The sequence below is a fragment of the Eschrichtius robustus genome, chromosome 11 (genome assembly GCF_028021215.1).
Source record: "Eschrichtius robustus isolate mEscRob2 chromosome 11, mEscRob2.pri, whole genome shotgun sequence".
NCBI lineage: Eukaryota > Metazoa > Chordata > Mammalia > Artiodactyla > Eschrichtiidae > Eschrichtius > Eschrichtius robustus.
In genome coordinates this window covers 33,345,526-33,365,863 of record NC_090834.1, presented here as the reverse complement: position 1 = coordinate 33,365,863, position 20,338 = coordinate 33,345,526, and the positions used below count along the sequence as shown (strand labels likewise).

Genomic DNA, 20,338 nt, shown 5'->3' with positions numbered 1-20,338 from the left:
AGTGTGTAGACTTGTCAGATTGGTTTCTTTCACTTAGCATTATGCATTTAAGGTGCATTTCATGGCTTGATAGCTCATTTCTTTTTAGTGCTAAACATTTCATTGTACTTCATAGTTTTTTAACATCTTTATGGAGTATAATTGCTTTACAGTGTTGTGTTAGTTTCTGCTGTATAACAACGTGAATCAGGTATACATATACATATATCTCCATATCTCCTCCCTCTTGCATCTCCCTCCCACCCTCCCTATCCCACCCCTCTAGATGGACACAAAACACCAAGCTGATCTCCCTGTGCTATGTGGCTGCTTCCCACTAGCTATCTATTTCACATTTGGTAGTGTATATATAGATGCCACTCTCTCACTTCATCCCAGCTTACCCTTCCCCCTCCCCGTGTCCTCAAGTCCAATCTCTACATCTGTGTCTTTATTCCTGTCCTGTCCCTAGGTTCTTCAGAACTTATTATTTTTTTTTCAGATTCCATATACACGTGTTAGCATACGGTATTTGTTTTTCTCTTACTGACTTACTTCACCCTGTATGACAGTCTCTCGGTCAATCCACCTCACTACAAATAATGCAATTTTGTTTCCTGTTACGGCTGAGTAATATCCCATTGTATATATGTGCCACATCTTCTTTATCCATTCATCTGTTGATGGACACTTAGGTTGCTTCCATGTCCTGGCTATTGTAAATAATGCTGCAATGAACATTGTGGTACATGACTCTTTTTGAATTATGGTTTTCTCAGGGTATATGCCCAGTAGTGGGATTGCTGGGTCGTATAGTAGTTCTATTTTTAGTTTGTTGAGGAACTTCCATACTGTTCTCCATAGTGGCTGTATCAATTTACATTGCCACCAACAGTGCAAAGGGGTTCCCTTTTCTCCACACCCTCTCCAGCATTTATTGTTTCTAGATTTTTCCTAATGGCCATTCTGTCTGGTGTGAGGTGATACCTCATTGAAGTTTTTATTTGCATTTCTCTAATGATTAGCGATGTTGAGCATCCTTTCATGTGTTTGTTGGCAATCTGTATATCTTCTTTGGAGAAAAGTCTATTAGGTATTCTGCCCAGTTTTGGATTGGGTTGTTTGTTTTTTCGATACTGAGCTGCATGAGCTGCTTGTATATTTTGGAGATTAATCCTTTGTCAGTTGTGTCATTTGCAAATGTTTTCTCCCATTCTGACGGTTGTCTTTTCGTCTTGTTTATGTTTAAGTTTCATTAGGTCCCATTTGTTTATTCTTGTTTTTATTTCCAATTCTCTAGGAGGTGGGTCAAAAAGGATCTTACTGTGATTTATGTCATAGAGTGTTCTGCCTATCTTTTGCTCTAAGAGTTTTATAGTGTCTGGCCTTACATTTGGACCTTTAATTCATTTTGAGTTTATGGTGTTAAGGAGTGTTCTAATTTCATTCTTTTACATGTAGTTGTCCAGCTTTCCCAGCACCACTTATTGAAGAGGCTCTCTTTTCTCCATTGTATATTCTTGCCTCCCTTATCAAAAATAAGGTGACCATATGTGCGTGGGTTTATCTGTGGGTTTTCTCTCCAGTTCCATTGGTCTATATTTCTGTATTTGTGCCAGTACCATACTGTCTTGATTACGGTAGCTTTGTAGTATAGTCTGAAGTCAGGGAGTCTGATTCCTCCAGCTCCATTTTTCTTTCTCAGGATTGCTTTGGTATTCAGGGTCTTTAGTGTTTCCATACAAATAGTGAATTTTTTTGTTCTATTTCTGTAAAAAATGTCATTGGTAGTTTGATAAGGATTGCATTGAAACTGTAGATTTCTTTGGGTAGCATAGTCATTTTCATAGTGTTGATTCTTCCAATCCAAGAACATGGTATAGCTCTCCATCTGTTCGTATCTTCTTAAATTTCTTTCATCAGTGTCTTACACTTTTCTGCATACAGGTCTTTTGTCTCCTTAGGTAGGTTTATTCCTAGGTATTTTATTCTTTTTGTTGCAGTGGTAAATGGGAATGTTTCCTTAATTTCTCTTTCAGTTTTTTCAGCATTAGTATATAGGAATGCAAAAGATTTCTGTGCATTAATTTTGTATCCTGCTACTTGACCAAATTCATTGATTAGCCCTAGTAGTTTTCTGGTAGTATCTTTAGGATTCTCTATGTATAGTATCATGTCATCCTCAAACAGTGACAGCTTTACTACTTCTTTTCCGATTTGGATTTCTTTTATTTCTTTTCCTTCTCTGATTGCTGTGGCTAAAACTTCCAAAACAGTGTTGAATAATAGTGGTTACAGTGGGCAACCCTCTATTATTCCTGATCTTAGTGGAAATGGTTTCAGTTTTTCACTATTGAGGACGATGTTGGTGTGGAACAAACAAATGGAGAAATGGTTTCAGTTTTTCACTATTGAGGACGATGTTGGTGTGGGTTTTTCATATATGGCCTTTATTATGTTGCGGTAAGTTCCCTCTGTGCCTATTTTCTGGAGGGTTTTTATCATAAAGGGGTATTGAATTTTGTCAAAAGCTTTTTCTGCATCTATTGAGATGATTATATGGTTTTTATTCTTCAGTTTGTTAATATGGTGTATCACATTGATTGATTTGCGTATATTGAAGAATCATTGCATTCCTGGGATAAACCCCACTTGATCATGGTGTATGATCCTTTTAATGTGCTTTTGGATTCTGTTTGCTAGTATTTTGTTGCGGATTTTTGCAACTATGTTCATGAGTGATATTGGCCTGTAGTTTTCTTTCTTTGTGACATCTTTGTCTGGTTTTGGTATCAGGGTGATGGTGTCCTCGTAGAATGAGTTTGGAAGTGTTCCTCCCTCTAGTATGTTTTGGAAGAGTTTAAGAAGGATAGGTGTTTGCTCTTCTCTAAATGTTTGATAGAATTCGCCTGAGAAGCCATCTGGTCCTGGGGTTTTGTGGAAGATTTTTAATCACAGTTTTAATGTCAGTGCTTGTGATTGGTCTTTTTATATTTTCTATTTCTTCCTGGTTCAGTCTTGGACGGTTGTGCTTTTCTAAAAATTTGTCCATTTCTTCCAGGTTGTCCAATTTATTGGCTTGTAGTTGCTTCTAGTAATCTCTCATGATCCTTTTTATTTCTGCAGTATCTGTTGTTACTTCTCCTTTTTCATTTCTAATTCTATTGATATGCGTCTTGTACCTTTTTTTCTTGATGAGTCTGACTAATGGTTTTTCAATTTTGTTTATCTTTTCTAAAAACAGCTTCTAGTTTTATTGATCTTTGCTCTTGTTTCCTCATTTCTTTTTCATTTATTTCTGATCTGATCTTTATGATTTCTTTCCTTCTGCTAACTTTGGGGCTTTTTTTGTTCTTCTTTCTCTAACTGCTTTAAGTGTAAGGTTAGGTTTTTTATTTGAGATGTTTCTTGTTTCTTGAGGTAGGATTGTATTCCTATGAACTGCCCTCTTAGAACTGCTTTTAATGCATCCCATAGGTTTTGGGTCGTCGTGCTTTCATTGTCATTTGTTTCTAGGTATTGTTTGATTTCCTCTTTGATTTCTTCAGTAATCTCTTGGTTATTTAGTATTGTATTACTTAGCCTCCATTTGTTTGTATTTTTTACACGTTTTCCTGTAATTGACATCTAGTCTCATAGCCTTGTGGTTGGAAAAGATACTTGATATGATTTCAATTTTCTTAGAGTTACCAAGGCTTGATTTGTGACCCAAGATATGATCTAACCTGGAGAATGTTCCATGAGCACTTGAGAAAAATGTGTATTCTGTTGTTTTTGGTTGGAATCTCCTATAAATATCAATTAAGTCCATCTTGTTTAATGTATCATTTAAAGCTTGTGTTTCCTTATTTATTTCCATTTTGGATGATCTGTCCATTGGTGAGAGTGGGGTGTTAAAGTCCCATACTCTGGGAATTTCCCCTTTTATGGCTGTTAGCATTTGCCTTATGTGTTGAGGTGCTCCTATGTTGGGTGCATAAATATTTACAATTGTTATATCTTCTTGGATTGATCCCTTGATCATTATGTAGTGTCCTTCTTTGTCACTTGTAATAGTCTTCATTTTAAAGTCTATTTTGTCTCATATGAGAATTGGTACTCCAGCTTTCTTTTGATTTCCATTTGCATGGAACATCTTTTTCCAACCCCTCACTTTCAGTCTGTATGTGTCCCTGGGTTTGAAGTGGGTGTCTTGTAGACAGCATATATATGGGTCTTGTTTTTGTAGCCATTCAGCAAACCTGTGTCTTTTGTTGCAGCATTTAATCCATTCACATTTAAGGTAGTTACTGATATGTATGTTCCTATTACCTTTTTCTTAATTGCTTTGGGTTTATTATTGTAGGTCTTTTCCTTGTCTTGTGTTTCCTGCCGAGAGAATTTCCTTTAGCATTTTTTTTAAAGCTGGTTTGGTGGCACTGAATTCTCTTAGCTTTTGCTTGTCTGTGAAGGTTTTCGTTTCTTCGTTGAATCTGAATGAGATCCCTGCTGGGTAGAATAATCTTGGTTGTAGGTTTTTCCGTTTCATCATTTGAAATGTGTCCTGCCACCCTCTTCTGGCTTGCAGAGTTTCTGCTGAAAGATCAGCTGTTAACCTTATAGGGATTCCCTTGTATGTTATTTGTTGCTTTTCCCTTGCTGCTTTTAATATTTTTTCTTTGTATTTAATTTTTGATTGTTTGATTAACATGTGTCTTGACGTTTTTCTCCTTGGATTTATCCCGTATGGGACTGTCTGCTTCCTGGACTTGAGTATTTCCTTTCCCATATTTGGGAAGTTTTCAACTATAATCTCTTCAAATATGTTCTCAGTCCCTTTCTTTTTCTCTTCTTCTTCTGGGACCCCTATAATTGGAATGTTGTTGTGTTTAATGTTGTCCCAGAGGTCTCTGAGACTGTCCTCAATTCTTTTCATTCTTTTTTCTTTATTCTGCTCTGTGGTGGTTATTTCCACTATTTTATCTTCCAGGTCACTTATCCGTTCTTCTGCCTCTGTTATTCTGCTGTTGATTCCTTCTAGGGATTTTTTTATTTCATTTATTGTGTTGTTCATCACTGTTTGTTTGCTCTTTAGTTCTTCTAGGTCCTTGTTAAACGTTCCTTGTATTTTGTCCATTTTATTTCTAAGATTTTGGATCATCTTTACTATCATTCCTCTGAATTCTTTTTCAGGTAGACTTCCTATTTCCTCTTCATTTGTTTTCTCTGGTGGGTTTTTACCTTGCTCCTTCATCTGCTGTGTTATTTTGTGTCTTCTCATTTTGCTTAACTTACTGTGTTTGGGGTCTCCTTTTCACAGGCTGCAGGTTCCTAGTTCCCGTTGTTTTTGGTGTGTGCCCCCAGTGGGTAAGGTTGGTTCAGTGGGTTGTGTAGGCCTCCTGGTGGAGGGGTTTGTTACCTGTGTTCTGGTGGATGAGGCTGAATTTTATCTTTCTGGTGGGCAGTACCACGTCCAGTGGTGTGTTTTGGGGTGTCTGTGACCTTATTATGATTTTAGGCAGCCTCTCTGCTAATGGGTGGGGTTGTTTTCCTGTCTTGCTGGTTGCTTGGCATAGGGTGTCCAGCACTATAGCTTGCTGGTTGTTGAGTGGAGCTGGGTCTTAGCGTTGAGATGGAGATCTCTGGTAGAGCTTTTGCTGTTTGATAATACATGGGGCCGGGAGGTCTATGGTGGACCAGTGTCCTGTACTCAGCTCTCCCGCCTCAGAGGCACAGGCCTGACACCCAGCCAGAGCACCAAGACACTGTCTACCACACGGCTCAGAAGAAAAGGGAGAAAATAAAAAAAGAAAGAAAGAAAGAAAAAAGTGAAATAATATAAAGGCATTTAAATACAAAATAAAAAATATTTATTATTAAAATTAAAAAAATAAAACGAAAAGAAGAGAGCAAGCAAACCAAAAAACAAATCGACCAATGATAACAAGTGCTAAAAACTATACTAAAAAAACCCCCAAAAACAGACAGACAGAACCCTAGGACAAATGGTAAAAGCAAAGCTATACAGACAAAATCACACAAAGAAGCATACACATACACACTCACCAAAAGAGAAAAAGGATAAATATATATATATTAAAAAAAAGTAAGAGAGCAACGAAATCAATAAGCAAATCTACCAGTGATAATAAGCTCTGAATACTAAAGTAAGATAATCATAATACCAGAAACCAATTAGATGCAGAAAGCAAACCCCAAGTCTACAGTTTCTCCCAAAGTCCACTGCCTCAGTTTTGGGATGGTTCCTTGTCTATTCAGGTATTACACAGATGCAGGGTACATCAAGTTGATTGTGGAGATTTAATCCACTGCTCCTGAGGCTGCTGGGAGAAACTTCCCTTTGTCTTCTTTGTTCACACAGCTCCTGGGGTTCAGCTTTGGATGTGGCCCCACCTCTGCACGTGGGTCGCCTGAGGGTATCTGTTCCCAGCCCAGACAGGACGGGGTTAAAGGAGCAGCCGATTAGGGGGCTCTGGCTTGTTCACACTGTGGGGAGGGAGGGGTATGGAATGCAGGGTGAGCCTGCGGCAGCAGAGGCTGGCATAACCTTGCAACAGCCTGAGGCACGCCGTGTGTTCTCCTGGGGAAGTTGTCCCTGGATCAGGGGACCCTGGCAGTGGCAGGGTGCAATGGCTCCCTGGAGGGCAGGTGTGGATAGTGACCTGTGCTTGCACACAGGCTTCTTGGTGGCTGCAGCAGCAGCCTTAGCATTTCATGCCGTCTCTGGTGTCTGCGCTGATAGCCGTGGTTCACGCCCGTCTCTGTAGCTCATTTAGGCGGTGCTCTGAATCCCCTCTCCTGGAACACCCCGAAACAATGGTCTGTTGCCTCTTAGGCAGGTCCAGACTTTTTCCCGGACTCCCTTCCGGCTTGCTGTGGTGCATTAGCCCCCTTCAGGCTGTGTTCACGCAGCCAACCCCAGTCCTCTCCCTGGGATCTGACCTCCAAAGCCCGAGCCTCAGCTCCCAGCCCCCACCCACCCTGGTGGGTGAGCAGACAAGCCTCTCAGGCTGGTGAATGCTGGTCGGCACTGAACCTCTGTGCAGGAATCTCTCCGCTTTGCCCTCTGCACCCTTGTTGCTGTGCTCTCCTCCGTGGCTCTGAAGCTTCCCCCCAGCCACCCGCCGTCTCCGCCTGTGAAGGGTCTTCCTAGTGTATGGAAACTTTTCCTCCTTCACAGCTCCCTCCCAGAGGTGCAGGTTCTGTCCCTATTATTTTGTCTCTGTTTTTCCTTTTTCCTTTTGCCCTACCCAGGTACGTGGGGAGTTTTTTGCCTTCTGGGAAGTCTGAGGTCTTCAGCGTTCAGTAGGTGTTCTGTAGGAGTTGTTTCACATGTAGATGTATTTTTGATGTATTTGTGCTGAGGAAGGTGATCTCCACTTCTTATTCCTCCTCCATCTTATAGGTGTCCCCTCAAACATGTAATTTACTTAATTTCTTGGACAATCCCATTTCTCATCTGTAATTTGAGAATGAGCGTTCATTTTTAAAATCTATATTCTTTCTCATTCCTAGAAGGATTAAACTGGATGTGACTTACAAAAATACAGACGATCTATTAGTGTAAAATCAATAGTTGAGGAAATCAAAGAAAATTAGGAAATGAAAAGAAAATAAAACTAGGGAAACAATTTATGCTAAAAGAAGACAAAACAAACAACAAAGCTCATGCTCTAAGGTTCTATAAAGGTGTTATTGTTAGATCAGAAATTCTTCTGTGTGCTTTATAACTTCCAAAAGAAAAGGAAAATACAATTGTGTATAAGATGTAGTATGCTACAATAAAATCACACCAATTGTTCAGGAGAAGCATAGGTATTCCTGAAATGTCTCTCATTGTTCTTTGGAATGAGAACAGATGGAATAGGGGTGACAGCATCTTCTGCAGCTCCCCTCCAACCGCATAGATGCCGCAAAGCATGCCAGTGGCATAATGCAAGCTGTTCAGTACGCTTAGAGCATGGAAGAAGTGATGTATGTTTTTCTTGGGAAATTTCATCCCCTTTGACACCATTTTAAAGGAGTATCATTGAAAAAAAGTACGTTTAATTGGTTTAAAACATGTATAATGGACAGACATTTTATCATCTGTGCTTTGTAAAAAGATGAGTATGTCAGATTTTGTAAAAAAAAAAAAAGATCGTCCACTGTTACAAGTTATAGCCCTATCCTCATTATAAAATATTTTTATTATGCATTTGAACTCCCTTTTCATTACTCTCTGTTCATTAAAGTTTATAATATATTATGGTAGTGTTATTATGAAAAGCAAGCCTCGCATGTTATTTTTCTGGGAAGAAAACAACCATTTTTGGGTTGTTAAACATTTTATTTTTAAAATAGTTTATAACATCATGTGTAAAAAAATATTTGAACCTTTTTTCCTTTAGATATCTCTTTGCATTCTTATTTGTTTTCTGTCATGTTTGACAAATTTAAGGCACAAATAAGTGATAGCCAATGTTACCAGAGTCAAAATAGCACTTCTCATGACTACCAACTAGTGATGTTTTGTGGTCTAGCACAGCTGATAAATTAGGTGCTGTTGTAGGGTTCAGCTAGAGCAAATGAAAATAATTTATCAGAAAAACAAAGAAAATGAAACACTGAGTCACCAGTTTTTTCTAGATTAGAGAATCAATCAAAAGCTCTAGAAGTAACTTGAGTTTAACAGCAGGATTCTGTATGTTTAACAATTAAGTAGTGCATTTATTTTGAAATATGTATGGCCCTTATTTTATTGTGAACTTTAATAATGTAAGAACCCCCAAAATATTAAATACAGCCCTGTCTCTTAAAAAGGAAAAACAATTTACATCTCTCAAAAAGTAAAACAGAAAAAAAGTAGTCAACACACTGCAAATGTTGATGTTTAAAATACTAGCTTAGGAAAACATATTGTCTGGATTTGGGGATTTATTTTGTTTATGGCAGATAAGCAATGATATAGCACAATTTTAATATTTAGTTGAAATATTTATGAAGAACCATCAGTACATACCTCATTGATTTTTATACACCTCTCCCAATATCTATAATACCATATATAGAATACTCAGTAATATTCTGGATCATTCTTAGCAAATGATTAAGAAGACTGATTGATATTATTGAAATTGAAGCCATTAAACACTATTTTAGAAAAGAAAATGTGAGTGAATTAATCTTGATGAGAATGATGATAGAGAAGCTGATAAAAATGTTACAAAATTGAAAGCCTTAAATAGGAAAGAAGGATTTACTTTGTCTGATTTTAATTAATTGATCTATACCTCTTTCATTTGAGTCTCATGTCTAGAAGAAACATTGAAATAACTTAAAATTGATATAGAACCTTAAAACTTAGATTTATTGTAATTTTTACCAGCCAATAATTACTTAAAATTGTTTTACTATTTTATGGTTTGCTATGCTATTTACTATCTTTCCACTCATTTCATCTTTTCAAAAAAACTATCTTTAATTTATCAGCATTTTGATATTATTCAATTTAAATTATTCAAACTGAAAAATATTTTTGATTTCAGAAATGAGCAAATAGAGAGGTTATTAATAATGGATAATTAGAGATTTCTGGCTAAAGAAGAAGCTTTTCAAATGAAGAGCCATTACAATATGTAATTTGTACAGTGGTTTCTCTCACCATTTAAGTTCTTTTGCCTTTTAACTGCTGAAATAAATCAGTAAAATATTAATCCAATTGAACAGGGAAAATGGGATTAAAACTTGTTTATAATATATATATTCAGTCTTTATAAGTAAATATGGCTATTTTGTATCGATGCTTTCCCTCTGAATGAAGTTATGTTCATTTATTGCTACTTATTATTTTCTTCATTCAGGTTATTTCACAGTTGAGGATCTTGGGCAGATCAGTAACAGCTGGTAGCAAATTTGATAGAGAAATCTGGTCTAATGAACTTTCTCCTGTCCTCAGTCTCTGGAAGAAATTAAACCAGGTTAGTAGTGGAATATTCTTCCTTTGTTTTCCCTTTTTTTTCCCTATCCTTTTTTTCCAGTTTTATCCCCAAATTGTCCATGTTGGTAAATATGTTGGTAAATTTTTGCATGGATCTGCCCTTAATGTATACAGTATCCTGGAAAAAGATGGAGGAAATAAAAGTAATAGAAGTAGATCAGCCCAAGAAGCGGTGTTACCGTGTAATTTGTCTTATCCTGGTAATGTACTATGACATCCTCTATGTCCGATACATATTTTGCTCACTGCTTGTCTTCTCTCTCCTCTTTCTGTAAAGTCAGTGACTGCTGTTAAAGGTGAAATTTTTCAAAGGAATCCAAGTGCTAAGGAAAAGCAATTCATCAACTGGAGTTGACTTGTTTCTATACTGTAAAATAGTTATAGATTATAGATGGTTGCTTGCTCACTAGGCAAAACCATTACAGTATTATGATTACTATTCTAATTGAATAAGGACTTACTTTCTGGAATTAAAAAAATATAATTTTACAACGCGAGGGCTTTCTCTAGTTGCGGCGAGTGGGAGCCACTCTTCATCGCGGTGCGCAGGCCTCTCACTATCGTGGCCTCTCTTGTTACGGAGCACAGTCTCCAGATGCGCAGGCTCAGTTGTTGTGGCTCACGGGCCCAGTTGCTCCGCGGCATGTGGGATCTTCCCAGACCAGGGCTCAAACCCATGTCCGCTGCATTGGCAGGCAGAGTCTCAACCACTGCGCCACCAGGGAAGCCCAAGATGAACTTTAAAATGTCAAAGATATCCTTCAAAAGTGCATGATTCAATCAATTGTGTTTGTGAAGAAAGAAAAAGCTTTTCTTATAACCAATTGACTAAAGATATGACTGTCATCCCTCGATAGTTTCACTAAAAAGCGTACTATAATGATGAGTTATAATTTACTCATGGTGATTTTAGCTATGTGAATTGTAAATAATACTTAATTTAAGTTTTTTTGTTTTAAGGTTATGTAATACTCTAACATGTTACTACTGCTATAAATTTTCTCTATACTTCATCCTTTTAGAATGTATAAGATACCTACATTTATTTTTGAGTTAAAGTTATTTTACATTAATTTTTTATCAAAAATTTTTGAAGGCCTGTAGGAAATGGATTACGTAATAATATATATTACAATATACTTTGATGTATTCTGCTATATTTTTCTCAGTCATTAATTTATCAAAGCTTATATCACAGTGTCTTACTATTCATTTTTTTCACAATTTTTTTCATCTTTCATTAATCAAACACTTTTTGAGACCCTACTATATGCTGTTTTCTCCTCTGTCCTTCTGTTCTTATTGCTGAACTTATATCATTTTACTTGATAGTTTCTAGACCAGCACTATGCAATAGAAATATAATGTGAAACACAAATAGGAGCCATATTTGTAATTTAAAATTTTCTAGCAGCCACATTTAAATAAGTATGAAGAAACAAGTGAAATTAATTTTAATAATATATTTTATTTAACCTGATACATTCAAAATATTAGCATTTCAACATGTGATCAATATAAAAAATTATTAATGTGGTATTTTACATCCTTTTTTCATATTAAGTCTTTGAAATTCAGCTGGTATTTTACACTAACTGCACATCTCTAGACCATACTTCTTACTTGAACTCTATTTGAATTTTAAGTATTTTTGATAGTTACTCTCCTAAATCAGCCTTTATAACAGTCCGGTAAGTTTTCTGTTTTCTTACATTATAGAGAAGTGGAATCTTGCTTGAATGACCTAAGTTTGGGTGTTCTTCTTCTATAAAGTAATAGTGCAAACAGTGCAGATTTGTCTCATCAATTTAATAGGATGGATAAAAATCCATAAACTAAATTATTATTTGCTAATCTTTGCCAATCTTAGTATAAGATTGATAAAGATTTAGGTACCACATATTATTCACTTCCAGGAATGGTTTTTAATATAAGGAGTTATGGAAAATCTATAACCTAAATTTTATGTCAGTTTTATTATTTAATTGATTGAGGTTAAAGATGTGTTAAGTATTATTTATTGCATGCTCTGGTTCAGATAGTTCATTTCAATCTACGGGGTAATAATTCTAATTAATTTTCAAAATATTATACTCTTTTTCTCTTCTAGATTTAGTTTTGAGTTCACCACCATTTATTTAAGTGGGTATATTTATGTACATTTTTATGTCTATCAAAAATGATTTCAGCAGCTTTAATATTTCAAATATAGCAGTAATAGAAATAAAATGCCTAAATTTGAACTCATAGTCTAAATCTATCCTCAGGAATGATCTCATGACAATAAAATGTATTTCATGATTATTTATTTAATGGCAATAGCCATGTTAGATCACCATTTTATGATATTAAATTATCATGCCAGATACATGAAAAAGAGACAGTGCTCTCATGGAAGATATGAATGTGACAACCATTAGAACAAAGAGAGGGGATCCTTAACTAGGATTGTAAGCAGAATATATAGAGAAAATTAAGATAATGGAGAGCAGGTAAGAGTACAGGCCTTCCCAGATTTATCTCTTGACAGTTCTTTGACACTTTTAGAATACTATTGAAGGTGATTTTTTTTCCTCCTAACCAAATAAGCTGTTTAGAAACATCTGGGATTCCTTGAGTTTTTCTTAACAATTTGAGAAGCCCTAGAAGTTCCATGTATCAGAGCCTCTGTTAAAGTATAGACGTAGAAATAAATACTAAGATATAATATTCACTGGTACAAGATCTTTAGTGTGATTTTTCAAATATACATACAGGTAATTCTCAAATTGAATTAAATATCCATTCACATATTTTTCATAGCCATGATTCCTTCTGCTCTCCTGACAGCGGTAGAGTGGTAATTTAGCTGTGTTGCTCTCTTTGCATTGGCTTACAGTGTGCCGTTCTTACCATTTTCCACCTATATTGACTGCTCCTTCTCAGCATGGTTCCCCTTTCTCAGTTCCCACCCCCACACCACTTCAGTGTTGGTGAACTCCAGAATTCCCTTCCTATGTATTTACAGATTTAATAAATTTGGCCAGTCATAAAAGAGAGTATTTCAAAACAAGATAGACCAGCAAAAGGTTTTAATAACTTTTGAATGTTTTAATGTATCAGTGATTTGTGTTACTTTTCAGTTAATATGACATGGCATATTAATCTTTTTAGAATTCAAACCTGATTCATCAGAAAGTGTTGCCTCCTAATGATCGACAAGGATCTCCAATATTATCATTCATCGTTCTTGAACAATTTAATGCCATTCGCTTAGTACAAAGTGTTCATCAGTCTCTTGCCGCTCTCAGCAAAGTCATCAGAGGAGCCACCTTATTGAGTTCAGAAGTGCAGAAATTGGCAAGTGCTTTATTAAACCAAAAGGTGAGCCAATACTATATATATGTGGGGTTTTTTTTCATTTATATAAGTGGCTCTTCCATCAGGTATACATTTGTCAGGAGTCTTACAGTTTACTGTAAACTGTAACTATAACAGAAAACCCAAGTTAAAGTAGCTTAAGCCATATAGGAATTAATTGGCTGTTGTAACTGAAGGATCCAAGGGTAGCTAGCATTAAGTCAGCTTAGCAGGAGCTTAAAATTGTCATTAGGATCTCAGCTTGTGTTATTTATCTACCTCTCTAGTCATATTTTTTGTCTGTGTGTGTGTGTGTGTATTTGTACATCCTCCATATTAATTTCACTTTTGGGTGGGTCCTCTACACGTGGTGGTATCCCAGCAGTCTGAGTCTTATATCCTCTGAGTTCTAAGTCCAACAGAAAGAACACCTGTTTCATGGCAACTCAAGCAAAAAATCTTGGGATTAGCTTTGATTCATACAGAATGGCTTGTGTTTTATGCCTAGTCCCATACTAGTTCTGTGAGCAGGGTATGCAAAGCTCTCATTGGCTAGGGCTTTAGCCAAATGCCTAACCTGGGAGCTGAGGATAGATTCAGCTCCATCTGTAACACATTTACTACAAGTAAGGGAAGGATGGTTACCGAGTAGAAAAATCATAAGCAGAGGAAAAGGAAATCAACACATCTCTTGCTGAGTAATTGGACCATTGTAAATAACATTAAAATCCATGTTATTTCAGGTCTATTGGATAGAAACAAAAAATTTTGAGCATCTTATATAGATTCACTTTAGCTTTTTGGAAAAAAAAACTTTGTAGAGCTTGGCATCTGGAAAAGATTTCACTAGAGCTCTATAGGAATTCAGAAAGAAAAGTGCTTTTGTTTTTGTTTTTTTTTCCCTGCTGTTTACCCTCAATTTAGAGAAATTTCTGGTAGTCAACCTAAAGTCTTCTCTGTTTGAAGATAAAAGGTAGGCTTCCTAGAACTTCCTATATCTTACTCCCTAACATAAAAAAGATATCTCTTTTAATTCAGGCTGCTATAACAAATTAACATTGAATGGATGGCTTAAACAACAAGTATTTATTTCTCACAATTCTGGAGGCTAGGAAGTCTAAAATCAAGATGCTATTAGATCTGGTGTATGGTGAGACCTGCTTCCTGTTTTGCTGATGGCTGTCTTCTTGCTGTGTCCTCACTTAGTAGAGAGGAATGAGAGAAAAAGCAAACTCTCTCCTGTCTCTTCTTATGAGGGCACTAATTCCATCATGAAGGCTCCACCCTTATGACCTAATTAATTCCCCAAAGCCTCATCTCCAAGTATCATCACATCAGGGTTTAGGGTTTCAACATATGAATTTTGGGGGGACAGAAACTTTCAGTCTGTTGTAATATTCTTTTTCACATATACAAAAAGACCTATTCCAGCAAGCTTATGTTCCTTTTTCCTTTACCCTGGAAAAGAATCTCAGCTTTGCATTGTTTCTTTGTATATAGATTTTTATCTCTATTTATCAACTGTGATTATCAGAATACTGTAGTATTGTATTATACTATAAACTATAACTAATTTGTTTATAATTTGAAGTAGATATATTATCAGTCATGAAAGCTTCATGACACAGTGAAGGAACCAGTGGGAAAGGGTTCTAAGAAGTTTAAAATTACATTAATTAACTTATTTAATCACCACATTAACACTACAAGAGGGTGCTGTGTTATCCCATTTTACTGTGAGGAACCTAAGGCAGAGGGACATTATATAACTTAACCAGAGTCACACAATGAATAGTTTACAAAGTCAGGATTTGAATCTAGGCAGGTCTGATTGTCATCATAAATGTAAATGTTTTAAATTTATTTATGAAAAGATAAATACTCATGAGAGTGTATTTCTTTAAAATCCATCTACATGCTGTATAAGGGCAAAATGTATGGTATAGACCAATTATATATAGTTGCATTAAGTGTAAGAGGAGAATAACGATGATGTAAGAACATGACTTGTGTAGAAGAGAACAGTAAGACCAGTGGGACTGGTATACAAAGAACTGTAGTAAAATTAAGGTTACATCAGATTTTGAAGTCTTTAAAGCCAAAGAGAAGAGCTTGGATTAAATGCAATAGGCAATAAGAATATTTTCATGTAGATATAATGTAATAAAGTAGCTAGGAATGTGGCTTCCAGAATAGGTCTGCCTCTTTCATTCTATTCTACCACTTAGTAGCTGTGTGACCTTGGGTAGGTCACTTAAACCTCTCTATACGTTACCTTTCCCATTTGTCAAATGAGAGTCATAAAGGGACCTACATCATGGGATTGTTATGAAAGTTAAATTATATCATGAGTACACATAGGAAGTACCCTCTAAATGTTAGTTGTTTTTGTCATTGTTACTTTAAGAGAACTTCATTGTGTGAAAAACAGCTTTTGGAGCATTCATCTGATAAAATTGTGCAAAATGAGTGTATAGAAGTAGGGACACCATGTACGTTACTATTTATTCATCTCAGTTAGAGGTGGTTAAGGCATAGAATAGGGTAGTTCAAGGGGGTTCTATGTAATATTAATGAAAAATATGGAAGGTAATGGCAAACATGGTTTCTTGTTTTGCTTCTACTGTTAACCATCTGGGTAATCTTTGGCATAAACACTTGAAAAAAGTAACTTAAATTATGTTTTATGATTGTAATATAATGTGGCTTACAACAGATCTTATTAACAGATAACAAAGAACTAAATGGGTTTTATTATATGAAACATTTTCCTTGAATAAGACCAAAGAATGGTATTTTAGAAAATGGTCATAGATTTTTAATTCTTTATAACATTTCTTCCTTTTCCCTTGGCCCATTAAGATCTGCTAAGTATTTCCTATTTGGTATAGCAACAAGACCTGATGACTTATTTCTTAAAAATATGTTTATGTAAGATGTATGCAATCTCATTGTTAATTTACTATATTAAGTATTCTACATTACACTTTGATTTCAGAAATATAGCCTCTGAAATATCACTGTTTTTGAAATATTTGTATAATTTGCATGAAAGTGAATTTGTTAAAATTCTTTCAAAGGATAAAAAATGTGTTTTACAAAGTATATTTAAATTCTATCACAGATAGTGGCTTTGGAAATATTTCAGGGTGTTTGGTGAAACTCAAATGAGACTCGGCTGACTTTCACTAGGATAAGATCAGTAAAATAGTTTTGACATTTACTTTCTAATGAGCTTTACCAAAGATTTGAATCTAGTACTATCCCATTTATTTCAGGATAAAAGTTTAATGTTTTATTACATTTGAATGTGACAAGTTTTGAATTATGTGATATGATTTAATGTAATTTAGGAAATAGTTCAGTACTTGACATTTTCTTTACTGTATCTGAAATGATTGGACTAAGAATTTTCCTAAAGAGAATTATGACTTTTATTTCCTTGACACTTTTCTGGTGATCTACTGAAACTTTTTTTGTAAAAAGTTACAATACTTATAATTTGTTTGTTAAGGACAATGATATTGTAGAATATTGTTATTTTTCTTTTACATATTAGAACAAAGGCTTTAAATCATGATTTAAAAGATATGCAAAAATTGAAAAGATAGAACACTAAATTACCTCATCTTTCTTGCTGAATAATCACTAAGGGTATTACCACTTTGTAGAAATTAATAGATTGTGTTGCTTTTTAAAAAAATTATTTTAATAGTACCGCTTTAAATCCAATGTAAGTATTTCCTATATATTTCAGTTTATCCTGATGTACTGGGTAGTAACACTAAATGGCTTTTTAATTTTTTAAATCAGGGAGTCACTCAACAATACAGCACAATTGCTAATGGATCCTGATTCTTTAAAATAAGTTTCCAAACAACTGGTGTTTAACCTTTTTCAGATCACTGACAGTTTTGAAAATTGAAGGAAAAAGATGCACTCTCTTAAAATATATATACACACGCACATAAAGCTTTATTATATAACTTCAGGATATCTAAGAGTTAAGATCTCTGCTAGACAGGTTTTTCCTTTCACTCCTTTCTCTGCCATGGTCTTTATAGCAGTGTCTCTCAAAGCATGGTCTCAAAACCAATAGCATCAGTATCACCTGAGAACTTCGTAAAATTATGAATTCTCAGGCCCCACCTCAGACTGTTTGATCATAAATTCTAAGTGTGTTGCCCTGCAATCTGTTTTTTATCCATCCCTTGAGGTGGGTCTGATGCATGCTAAGGTTTGAGAAACGCTGTTCTGTAGTCAGAAGTCTCATAAAAATGTCAGTAGCACCTCCTTCCTCATCTTGTGCCATCCCCACTCCACTTCGTAACCATCTGTGCCACCTCCGTCATTGATTTTCCAGTCTTTGGGAGAAAAGAAAAAATAAAATGGTTCTTATAAAACGGTTGGAGACCCCATCTTTTCTTAAAGGCCCCCCCTTTTAAAATTTACCTACCTTCATACAAATAAGTTCTTAGAAAAGTCATTCCCAAACTGTTTTACCAAATGATAATTATTAATGTTGAATAATTAGCATTTTTCCATTAGAATAAAGTAGTAGCTTATGTTTTATATAGCATTTTACCAGTTGTAGTGCACTTGTGTAGCCCTCATCTAATTTTCTACTCTCATCATCTTCCTTTTACTTAGATTAGAAAACTGAAGCTGAAAGGAGTTGGTATTCTGGTAAAGTGTCAAAGCCCATACTGCAGTCCTGATGTTGTGTTTCCTAGATCAGTATTCTTTGCACTTCATCTCTCATTGAATATTTTGTTAATTTGATCATGAAGCTGAATGGTAGTCTTTGTAACAAGAGACAGATATCAGCTTTATGAAGACTGAACCCCACATACTCATCTCCACAGGCCTACTAAATACTAGGATGGAATTCCCCCACCTTCTCATCTCTAGCTTTACTTACATCAAAATTTGATTATGTATACTTATAAATGGAAATCAGTTTTTATTGATCTACGTAAGAACAAAGGGGCCTGCAAATACCCAGAGTCTCTAGTATCTTGGAATTCTGCTTCAGTATCCCTAACTTATAACCATCATTTGCCATGATAAGAGAATATATTTAGATGAACTTAGATGAAATGTACAAATTCCTTGAAAGATACAAACTACCAAAGCTCATTCAAGAAGAAATAGGTAACCCATAGCCTATATCTATTAAGGAAGTTGAATTTGTTATTAAAAACCTTCCCACAAAGAGAGCTCCTAGAATTCGCTGGTGAAATCTAACAAATATTTAAGGAAGAAATAATACCAAATCTGTAAACTATTTCAGAAAATAGTAGAGGCAGGAATACTTCCCTGCTTTTTCTGTGAGACCAGCATCGCCTGATAATAAAACCTAACAAATACATCATAATAAAAGAAATCTACAGACTAATTTCCTTCATGAATATAATAGACACTAAAATTCTTACCAATATATTAACAAATTGAATCCAAAAAAGTATAAAAATGGATAACCAAGTGGGGTTTATCTTAAGAATACAAGTTTGAGTTAATAAAAAATCGACGTTATTTACCATTTTAATAACTAATTTTAAAAATCGTGATTATCTTTATAGAGACAGAAAAAGCATTTGACAAAATTCAGCATCCAGTCATGACAAAACCTTTCACTAAATTGGAATTTGAGGTCAACCTTCTTAACCAGATAAAGGTCACCTATGAAAAACCTATAGCTAACATAAGAGTAAAAGACTGAATGTTTTCCCCCTAAGATTGGTAATAAAACATTGAGGTCTCACCACTTCTTTTCAGCATTATACTGAAGGTCCTAGCTAGCGCAACAAGTTAAGAAAAAGAAATAAAAGCCGTACAAACTGGAAAGGAAGAAGGAAACCTGTCTTTTTTTTGTAGAGGATATGACAAACTATTCACAAGATCTTAAGAAATATAAAAGCTCTAAGGCTAGTAAGAGAGTTTAAGTTTAGCAAGCTTTTGGTAAATACATTAAAAATGATGTATATCCTGGAAACAAACTATTGAGTATTGAAATGTAAAAGTACCATTTGTAATAATAGCAGAAAGATGATATATCGGGATAAAATTGACAAAAGATGTGTAAAACTTTTGTACAAACTGAAAACTACAAAACATTGATGAGTGAAATTTTAAAAGACCTAAATAAATGGGAAGATGCACTGAAAGTTGTACTGTGTTCACAGATCAGGAGACCCATTATTATTGTTAAGATGTTAGTCTTTTCCAGATTGATCCTGAGATTCAACACAGTCCCAATAAAAAACCTCTGTAGAATTTTTTTGTAGTGATTGAGAATTTGATTCGAATAAAATGCAAAAGACCTAGTGTAGCCTAAACAATTTTGAAAAAGAAGAGTAAAATGGAAGATCTTACTCTTCATGATTTCACGACTTATTAAGATATTGTAATCAAAGCAGTGTGGTAATGGTATAAAGATAGATATATAGCTCAATAGAACAGAATAAAGAGTTCAGAAATATACCCACAGATATATGATCAATTCATTTTCACCAAATATACTGGGGCAATTAAAGAGAGAAAGGGAAATTTCTTTAACAAATGGTAGTAGAACAATTAAATAGCCAAAAGCCTAATAATAATAATAATAATACATACACCTGTACCTCCAAACATATACAAAAAGTATCCCCAAGTTGATCACACTGTTATGAAAATTCAAAGTAAGCCACAGACTAGGGGAAAAGATTTGCAAGACATACCTCTAACCAAGGAATATATATCTAGAAATATTAAAAAGAAATCAATTCAAAAATGCAAAGACAAACATCCCAATTTTAAAAATGAGAAAAAAGATTTGAATAGACACTTTATCAAGAAAATATACATATATTTAATTATACCAACATGACATTGGCCTAAATGAGTTTATCACAGCAAACAATGCAGAAAGAATCCATAAATTCTTAAAATCTCAGAGAATGCAAAAACATATATTCAACATATGTTCAACATGTTAAACATTATTTTGAAATAAATTTCACAGAAGTAAATATACATTTAATCGGTTTTTATTAGATT

The 20,338-nt window shown here is 34.9% G+C and overlaps 1 protein-coding gene across 4 annotated transcripts in view; it reads left to right on the top strand.

The window, feature by feature from the left end:
- DYNC2H1 (dynein cytoplasmic 2 heavy chain 1) overlaps positions 1–20,338 on the top strand; it is a 358,559-nt gene that overhangs the window by 270,038 nt on the left and 68,183 nt on the right. For all 4 annotated transcript variants that reach the window (XM_068554132.1, XM_068554131.1, XM_068554130.1 and 1 more), the window contains exons 83-84: positions 9,822–9,938; positions 13,112–13,321. In XM_068554132.1, the coding sequence (XP_068410233.1) occupies positions 9,822–9,938; positions 13,112–13,321 (327 nt within the window). The remainder of the gene's footprint in view (positions 1–9,821; positions 9,939–13,111; positions 13,322–20,338) is intronic.